This window comes from Neopsephotus bourkii, unplaced genomic scaffold (genome assembly GCF_033783945.1).
Source record: "Neopsephotus bourkii isolate Nb327-2 ecotype Australia unplaced genomic scaffold, CSIRO-AGI_Nbou_v1 NB_309, whole genome shotgun sequence".
In the NCBI taxonomy this organism is placed as follows: domain Eukaryota; kingdom Metazoa; phylum Chordata; class Aves; order Psittaciformes; family Psittacidae; genus Neopsephotus; species Neopsephotus bourkii.
The window spans coordinates 627,477-637,173 of NW_026900817.1; the positions used below are offsets into that span (position 1 = coordinate 627,477).

Sequence of the window (9,697 nt, forward strand, 5' to 3'; positions counted from 1 at the left end):
GTTGCTCAAGAGCCAGCCCTGAGCTGGCGCGGGACCCTGGAAGAGGTGGCAGGGCCATGACATTTTGCAGGAGGTCCTGAAACATAATTAAACGTTGTGGTGAAACCGAACCGTAAACAAGCTATGAATAAAAACCCCTTGACTTATTTTGCTAAACTATAATTACACAATAAGGAAGCAGATTAATTAAGTAAAATATAAGTCCTGAAACTGAAGCTTGCAAGCAAAGCAGTTTATTTTAATTTCCACATTATTTCGTATGAGATAGAAGTGTTTGCTGTGGCTTTAAAATGTTGGAAGCCATTCCTTGCTGCCAGGCAGGCCAAACCCAGTGGATAAATTAAATTTTTGCATCTCAGGCACCTCCTGAAATGTATATAAGGAGAAGGGCTCTGCCTCAGAGGAGGTAAAGGAGATCTCCTTCTTTCACTCCCTGCTCCTCCTGCTCTTCTGCTTCGCCGTTACTGTTCCACCTCCTGTCTCCCCCAGCCACCATGAGTCGACAGTGCTACACCTCCAGCTCTATCCTGGGAAGACGGGGCTTTTCCTCTGCATCCGCCGTCTGCGGCCTCGGCAGGGCCAACAGCAGCACGGCCTCCGTGTGCCAGCCGGTGGGACGGCGCTGCGGGATCGGGGGCTTCAGCAGCCGCAGCGTCTGCGACCTGGGCAGAGGCCAAAGGATTTCCTTTGGTGGGAGCTGCCGCAGCGGGGTCTACGGCGGCGCCGGCGTCGGACGTTGCAACGTCGCTTACGGCGGAGGCCGCTTTGGCATGGGCACGGTCGTGGGGTTTGGTAACTGCGGAAGCTACGGGGGCCTGGGCAGCTACAGAGGTCTCGGGGACGGCGTGGCCGTGGGAGGCTACGGCAGCGGCATCGGCATCGGCCTCGGCGGAGGGAGATCGGAAGGGATTCGGGGCGTCAGCATCCACCCGGAGCTCCTCAAGCCCCTGTGCGTGGGGGTCGACCCCGAGGAGTGCCAAGTGCGGACCCATGAGAAAGAGCAGATCAAGAACCTCAACAACCAGTTCGCCTGCTTCATCGACAAGGTGAGACCCCACTTCCCTCCACGCAGGCTCTTTGCCTCTAGATGGATGGATTGTCTCTAGAGAGACAACGGTGGGAGATACTTCTCCTGGCACTGTAAACATTCCTGATAGACCGTGGTGGTCCTGGCATGGAGATGGTTTGGATTTAAGCTTTGCACCAAGGCAACCACAGCGGTGTTTTACCTTCTGGTGGTCACCAATCTGCTAAATTGCTAAATCAGGAGCAGCTCCAGGAATACCGTAAATCAAAACCTGTGAGAGAACGGATGGAGGCATGCAAAAGTAATAAGGCAAAATAGGAAGTTGCATTCCAAATGTGTAATCTGACATTGTTATCCCACCTCTATAAACTCCAAAGGACTTTTGTATTTTTAAGTAGTTTGTGCTTCATCAAGGGGATGTAGAAGGAGGGATGTCTAGCCAAAATGAGAAGAAAAGGATAGATTTTAGCTAAAATGAGAAGACAAGGATAGATGTCTAGCGAAAATGAAAAGATTTCTAGCTAAAATGAGAATGATTTTAACTTCTTTGTCTCTCCACTCTGTGAATGAAATGATTTGGTGATTTCCTAAAATCTATTGTCATTTTCTTAGCTAAGCCCAAGGGGTTTCGTTGCTGTTTGGAGGTGTGTTACAGGAAATGGTTTTTCAAATGGCAGAGAAACCTTTGCTCTGTCTTGATCTTGATCTTCCTTGAGAGCTGTTCTGCAGCTGGAAAACCCCAGCCCATGTAAGAGGAGCAACTCCTGTTCCTCCCATTTGAAAAATGACTTATTCATGATCCATAAAGGTTCTCAGGTACTAGAGAGCTCTTTAATCTAGAAGTGAAAGGCATGATAAATACCCATGATTAGAGTTTAAATCAGATACATTCAAATGAGACCCCGGATGGAGCTTTTAGCGCTGCTCAAGGATCATTATCGTACTCAGCCCATCAGGGGAGGCAGTGGATCCTCCACCAGCTATTTGTCACAGGGTGGTGTTCGGCTGAGCTGAGCTTTGATCAATAGATGATTGGGCTCAACACAGAGCAAATGGATCAGCGTTGCTCAGCCTGTGATACGAGTCCTGGGTGGGACCAAGAGATGCTGGTCTCAGGCTGCTGAGAAACCAGCACTTAACCATTTGCATTGCTGATTTTAGTTCTCCTTGTTCCTTTAGGAAGCGGAGACTCCCAAAGCAACTTTGCCTGAAACATGAGGCTCTTGCATGACTCTTGCATCCCTTGCTTCCGCAGGTCCGGCTCCTGGAGCAGCAGAACAAGGTGCTGACCACCAAGTGGGAGCTGCTGCAGCAGTATGTCCTCCCAGCTTCCAGGAGGAACCTGGAGCCCGTGTTCGAGAACTTCATCAGCAACCTGAGGAAGCAGCTGGAGTGTGTGCTGGGGGAGCGGGAGAGGCTGGAAAATGAGGAGCGCTGCCTCAGGGACCTGGTTCAAGAGTTCAAGTGCAAGTAAGTACACAGGGAGAAGCTGCAGACCCGGGTGTTTGCTGCTGCTCCTGAGCCAATGCAATTGCACTGTATGGGTGCAAGAACTCAGGCACAGCAAGGGGAAGCAGGACTGAGCACACCAGTACTAGCTGGTTTCCAGTGCTGGGGTCCCCTGGCTGCAGCTGGGATGCTGCTGATGGGAGAGCTCTTCAACCACAGTATTTCCTAAGGGAGAGGGACAGGGAACCGCTTTTCCTCTCCCTAATGCTCCTGCACACCGCTGTGGTTTGCCATATCAAACCTCCCTCACCATCAGTGCCTGTGGCTCCCCCAGATCTCATGTCCCGGTTCCCACAAAACCCTCAGCCTATTTGTCTCCACCCCACGCTTTATCCACATCGTCTCCATTGGGATTCATTCTCTCTTCCCAGAGGGAATGTGGGAATTGGCTTTTTAATCTAAGCTGCAGATACTCCTTAATAGCTCCCTGAGTGCTCTGCTAAGCCCCAAGCCAGGACACTTGGTGGTTGGTGCTACCACAGCACAGGATGAAAGGGGAGTGCTTTGTCCAGAGATCTTTCAGTCATGCATCTCAGGTGTGTTTTCTCTCTGAGCCACCACCCAGGAGGTCAGACTCCCAGAATCATGTTGTGAAAGTTCTTCTAGGTCCCAATTAACCTGGTTATTATACACGGACTTTCCTCCCCATTGCACCTGGGAGTTTCAAAGGTTGCTCAAGCTCCTGACCTCCCCTGGGGCATTTTGGCCACTCTCCCCATGAACACTCAGAGCAGAGCCCTGCCTGCATCAGAAAAACATCACACAAAGCAGCAGGGCCAGAAGAAGCAATCCCAGCCTTCAGCTGAGGTGCAGAGCTTTGCATTTGTAGTGGTTTGGCCTGATTTACTGCCCTCTCACTCCAGCCACCAGCACTGCTGGCATGGGCTGGTTAAAACTGCTGAACAAAGCCCAGTGGGCAAGAAACAGCAACAAAGCAAAAATCAAAAGGGAGGTACAAAGCAACAGGGAGAGGCTCTGGTTTTAACCAAGCTTCCCATGTTCTGCATTGGCTGCTTGGGTGATGGGGATGGGGCTCTTCATCCCACCCTTCTCCTCTCCTCCTCCTGCAGGTATGAAGATGAGATCAACAAGCGCACAGCTGCGGAGAATGAGTTTGTGGTCCTCAAGAAGGTGAGTGACACAAGGGACAGCCCCAGTGGAGCCATCAGAGAGCAACAGAAGCATGGGCAAAACCTGAGTGTGGGGCCAGGGAGAGAAATGGGGACACCTTGACCATGACACTGAGTCCTTATCAGGTAGCTCCACAACAGAGGCAACCCAGTGAACCTGGAGAACCCTGGTCAGGTTGTGAGCACATGCAACAAAAAACAGATGGTTTAAGGGCTGGGAATAGTGAGATTTCCTCCAAACCTGACAAAACCCCCTTGTTTCTTCACCTCTGTTCACTGCACACACGGTGTTTCTCTAGGATGTGGACTGTCTCTACTTGACCAAGGAGGAGCTGGAGGTGAGAGTGGGCCTCCTGCGGCAGCAACTGGAGTTCCTGAAGTGCATCTATGCTGAGGTAAGAGCTCCTGGCTCCCTGTGTGCTGCCCTGGGGACGAGGCATCATCTGCTGCCCCCTGAGCTCCCATACTAGAACTAAAGCAGGGAAGGGGGCCTTTTCTGCAAATCCTGGAATTGCATCCCCCAAATCTCTATCTCTTTATATGTTTGATAACAACACCATTGAGCACACTTTTGGAAGGCAAAGGGCATCCTTGGTTATCTCCTGTATTGATGGCTGCAACTGGAGTGATCTTTTGCATGAAAAAGCCCCTCAAATTCTAGTCAAAATAACCCCTGGGAACCACAGAACCATCTCACTCTTCAAAACCCAAATCTTCACTTTTGAAGCTACATTAGTCAAAATAATTTAGGTGAAAGTAACACTTTTGTCTAAAATGTAGGAAATTTATAACAAAACACACAGGGGACACTTTGCATTTGCCCCTTTCCCAGGCAAACACCTCCTAGCAGCAAAGGGTCCCAAACCACCCACCCCTGAGGGCTTCACACCCCAGAAAGCTGCTGACACAGCCAGAAATGACAAATTGTAATGAAGCGAGTTGCCCCACCAGGATTCCCCACCCTTCCTTAGGGAATTGCATGCAGCAATCCCATATTCTGCCACCAAGACAGGTCCCAGCTCTTGCTAGAAACCAGTTACCCACTCAGAGAACCCAGCACCCCAGTTGGGTGTTAATGGGAGAACTTCCCCAGCTTTCTACCTTCTCAGCAGATCCCCCCTTTGCCAAGGGTCCCTGCATTCCTGGCTTGGGCTGGTTGAGGGAAGGGGACTGACATGCAGTGGGTCTTGCAGGAGAGAGCTCAGCTGGATTGCCAACTGTGTGACACCTCTGTCATTGTGCAAATGGACAACAGCCGGGACCTGGACATGGAAGGCATCATCAAGAGTGTTGAGTGCTGCTATGAGGAGATCGCCCAGAAGAGCAAGGCTGAAGTGGAGGCTTTCTACCAAACCAGAGTGAGTATTCACACCACCAGCACTGATGGCAATGAAATCTCTTGGCCAAGAAAACTCTGAGGACCAACCATTTCTGTCCTCCATGACACAACTTAAACCCACCCGTCGGTGTTTATGCACCACAGCTGGCTAAAGAAGGTCAAGCCAAAAAACCCACCAGTCTTAAAGCTGTGGATTGAGGCTTCCCTGTAAAACCAGACCACAGCAGGTCCCTGTGCTGCTTCAGGGGGGTGTACACCCATCAGCATGTGCACATCCCCTTCCCCAAGGGTAAATGCCCAGGACCAACCTGGAACTGCAGCCTTGTCTGGGCTGAGGTCATGTCTGGGTGCTTCCCAGGGGCATCAACATCAGCGCAGCTCCGGAGCTTCACCACCTTCCCTGGAAGGGGAGATGTGGGCACACTAACGTCATCCTCTTCCCATGCAATAGCTGGAGGAGCTACACAGCAGCAGGGGCAAGTTCTGTGACGACCTGAGGAACAACCAGAGTGAGATAGCTGAGCTGAACCGGATGATCCAGAAGCTGCAGTGCGAGTCGGACAATGTGAAGAAACAGGTAGGACAAAGCACTGCATGAGCAGCAGGCTGTGCAAAGGGCTTCAGCCTCACCAGCTCCCACCTTGCTGAGCTGCAAAGAACTCCCCCCTTCCAGCTTAAGCCTGTATTTGCAGGTTGTAGGTTATCTCTTCTGCTGTTGATACACAAAGAAGTAGATCTCTTTCCCATTAGTAAACAGGCAGAATCCAGTTGGTTTGGATCTAACAGAAACAGTGATTGCTGTATGCCTCCTACCAGGGTGCAGCCAACAGATCCCCTCCCCTTCATGGAATCATAGAATGGTTTGGGTTGGAAAGGAACTTCAGCTCATCTAGTTCCATGGGCAGGGACACCTCACACTAACCAAGCTGCTCCAAGCAGTGTCCAACCTGGCCTTGAACACTGCCTTTGCTACTGCTAAATAGCTTGTTCATAACATGTGCCCAACCTAAACCTAGGCTCTCTGTCAGTCCCCAGCTGAGAAACAAAGGGATACATGAGCAACCCTGTGGAAATATCTCTTAATATCCCCACTGGCCACCCTCTTGCCTGTTACTGCCCACAGATTGCAGCTCTGCAGACAGCCATCTGTGATGCTGAGCAGCGGGGTGACTGCGCCCTCAAAGATGCCCGTCAGAAGCTGATTGACCTGCAGACTGCACTGCAGCAAGCCAAGGACAAGATGGCATGCTTGCTGAGAGACTACCAGGAGCTGCTGAACGTCAAGCTGGCCCTGGACATTGAGATTGCCACTTACAGGACACTGCTGGAAGGAGAGGAGAGCAGGTAGGAGCATCTCTGGCTGCACCCGGTATCGATAGCTGGCAAAACCCAATAGGAGGAGAGGGGGGCAATGAGAAATGCGGGGTAGAGGCAGCTCCCCATGAGTGCACAGAGGGGAGCATCATCCCTTTTTCTCCCCATAGGTGTAGAGTGACACATTGCCCCTGTTTCCTCTTCATGCTCCAAGGGCAGCTCTATCACAGTTCACCAAGCACGCTGCAGTCAGATGCCTTGCTTGTGGCACAAAAAGGGGATGGGATATTAAGATCTCTATGGGATTTGGGGATCCAACCCTTCAGTGATTTGGTGGGCAATTGGACCAGCACCTCACACCTGGGTGCACAGAAAAGCTGAATCATAGAACCATAGAATGGTTTGGGTTGGAAGGGACCTTCAAAGCTATTCTAGTCTAACCCCCCTGTGATGAGCAAGGACATCTTCACCTAGACCAGGCTGTCCAGAGCCACATCCAGCCTGAAGTACCTGCAGGGTTTCTAAGGAATCAATGGCTGGGCAGCACCTCTATTTGCTTGTGTATTTGAGGAATATTTCCCCAAACACATCTTTGAGACATATCTTTTCTCAACAGGATATGCACCGGCAACCCTGTGAGCGTAGGTAAGCTAAGGAAACACTCCCTTCATTCCCTTACAAGTCTTTTAAGCTTGTGAATTTCCCTATAAGCTGGGTTTTAGCTGCTCAGGGATTGACCAAGCCTGTTTCTCTCCCGCAGCCGTGGTCAGTGGTGGTGGCACCGTTGGCGAGTGTCGATCCCTGTCTGGAATTGGAGGCAAATGCACTGTGAAGACAGGAGGGGCCGGGCCGGGGTTAGGGGTGGTCTCCTCGTTCGGCGTCACCGGTGCTGGCTTTAGCACCCGGAGTGTGGATTGTCTGCCCAGGGTAGGGGCTGGCTTTGGGGCCAGGAGCGTGGTGAGCTGCGTGGGGCGAGAGGTGATCCCTGGCGCGGACCCGGTGCAGTGTGCCACCGGCATGGGCAACCTGGGGAACGTGGTGTGCACCAGCGTGGAGCAGTGCAGCCCGGGAGCCGTCATCATTCCGGGGGCAGGGGTTTGCGGCGCCGGGAACAGGTACAGCACAGCCATGCGTGTGGTCAGAACAACCCGGTAGAGGCAGGAGGGTAACTACACATCGTGTTTTAACTTAGTCAGCATTTCTGCGATAAAACAGTATTCCCCTTCCTCCTGACAGCTGTAGGGATCACACAACCATGCGCTGCCCGTGCACACACCTTTAGGATAAGCACTCTGCCACAAACCCTTTGCATGATCAAAACCAACCTCTTGCATCTCCTTCTCGGGGGAAAACTCATCCCCATGGTCTCAGCCAGGTGAGGTTTTCATTTCAGACAGTCCCTGCCTGTCTTCACACATCACCCTAAATCAGTCTTCCCTGCTTGACTGCTTTCCAGTAAGGATTCCCACCCCCCCTTCCGCAATGCAGCTCTTGCAAAAGGATGACAACTTTGCTCATCCCAACTTCAGAAAGAGAAGCCACATTTTAATTGTCTGCAATGGAGCTGCAGCTATTATTTAACTTTAATGACACCAGAAAATCCAATTTTTCCTGTTTACGAGAGGGTTGGTAATGCTTATGTAAATTGGTCCAAGTTGCTACACCAGGTTTGGTAGAGTGGATTTTAATTACACACCGACGAGCACCTTATGTTTCTGTAGTAAAATGCATGCGTTGTTTTTCCTGTGTGTGTACCAGATAGACCCATTTAACGCTTTTCATGTGTAAGTGAACAGAGTTGATTACCCTTCGCTTACTCCAGACTTTCAGCTGTACCTTCAATAAACTACATGCATAATTCATGCTTTGCTTCATGGGTTTTCTTTCCCTCCCTGACACTACAAAAGCATGGATATGTTCTCAAACATGATTCTCCATGCGGGTGGGGTTGGTAGCCCACAAGAAGTGGAGTTTAACAAGTCACTTTTTGAGACTTTGTCTGCCCTCCTTCCTCCTGCACTTTTGCATACCTTTCTTCCATCCAGAGACCAGTGTGGCCAGAAGGAAGTCTGGAAATGCAGTGTAAACCGGGATGTTTAACCACTTGTGGGATGCGCAGCTCACTTGGGATCTCTCACATTTGTCTGGGATCTCTGGAGGCAGAACAGAAAAGCAGACAGGACCTTGTTAAAAGTAATCAGTAAGAACCAGCCCTGCTAGTAACAAAGAGAAAAGAATCCCACGCCCCAACCCTGAAACACCTAAACAAGAGCAAGGGAAAAGTGTAGTGTCCAAAATGCCCCATCTTCCCTACAACACAAGGGCTTAGACAAAGAGCAGAGTCTGCAGGACATGCTTGGATGTCCCTTCCATCATTTCTTGCAGGGAGGGGAAAACTCACTTTAGGAGACTGGGATTTGGGTGAGATCAGGTTGCCCTCTCCCCTTTCTCTGTGAGGGTGCCCAGATCTTTCCTGAAAGTCTCTATAACATGGCTGGAAGGGTTTGCCATGGTGGCACCCATCGCATCTGCATGCACAGCTGGATGCCATGAAAACCAGCCAGCCCTGCTGGCTCCCTTCTTCCCATGGTTTGCCTGGGCGCAGCCAGAAGACAGCCTTGCTCTGAAATGCCCTTTGGAGAAATCCGTCTCTCCTCACCCAGTCTGGAACCAGCGCAGGGTGTGGGCAGGTTAATTCAACCCATGAAAGCTACACCGAGGACCTGGTGTTGTAATTTATTCCCCAACATCTCACTCCGCTTCCTGGGCTTCACTGCTGACTCATGGCCTTGCCTGCCCCAACATCTCCATGGCTGGAGGATGACTTGAACCATGCAGACAGGCTTGGTCTGTCCATGCCAACAGGATGGTGATGAGCCCACCACCGGCTGGGCATCTGCCTCTGCTTCTCTCCCAGCACAGTGGCTGCGCTGAGCAGGGTGGATTCAGGCTCCCCATGTCTGCAGTGCTCTTCTAATGGAAAGCAAGAGGATGGTGAAGAGCAGGTAGTAGATCACTAATTATTTTTTAATAAATGACATTCCTTGGCCACACTGTCTGGGCTGGGGGTGGTGGTGAAAGCCAAATGAATCAGCTCAGAAGACAAAACCCACCCACCTCAAGCGAATGGTGCTCAAAATGGTTATCTTCATCTTTTCTGTCTCAATGTGACTCGGACGTCATCTCATTTGTATGTAAATATCAAGCAGAAACACCCAAACAAGAAGCTTCCAGTGCCCCAACAGCTCTTAATTTATGTTGATCACATCCCTGCAGAACAGACCTGCACACCAAAACCAGCCAGCTCCCCAGGGTACCAAAGCAGCCCAGCAGCTCTTGCATTTCTGGGAGAAAACCTTTAATCATGCCTGCCCTTCT

General features: G+C 50.9%; 1 protein-coding gene across 1 annotated transcript; it reads left to right on the top strand.

Annotated features, from left to right (window-relative positions):
• Positions 1–362: 362 nt before the first annotated feature.
• Positions 363–8,077, top strand: LOC133208934 (keratin, type II cytoskeletal 4-like). The gene is made up of 9 exons (XM_061347206.1): positions 363–1,046; positions 2,283–2,497; positions 3,607–3,667; positions 3,966–4,061; positions 4,860–5,024; positions 5,457–5,582; positions 6,129–6,349; positions 6,936–6,964; positions 7,080–8,077. Exons 1-9 carry the CDS (start codon positions 495–497, stop codon positions 7,472–7,474), a joined length of 1,860 nt encoding a protein of 619 aa, XP_061203190.1. The 5' UTR covers positions 363–494; the 3' UTR covers positions 7,475–8,077.
• Positions 8,078–9,697: the final 1,620 nt, after the last annotated feature.

What these genes read in the sequence shown, in the direction of transcription:
- LOC133208934 (XM_061347206.1), top strand. Translation starts at nt 495, where the DNA reads ATGAGTCGACAGTGCTACACCTCCAGCTCTATCCTGGGAAGACGGGGC. An exon ending in TCGCCTGCTTCATCGACAAG is followed by an intron (nt 1,047 to 2,282) that starts GTGAGACCCCAC and finishes TTGCTTCCGCAG; the next exon opens with GTCCGGCTCCTGGAGCAGCA. An exon ending in TGAAGTGCATCTATGCTGAG is followed by an intron (nt 4,062 to 4,859) that starts GTAAGAGCTCCT and finishes TGGGTCTTGCAG; the next exon opens with GAGAGAGCTCAGCTGGATTG.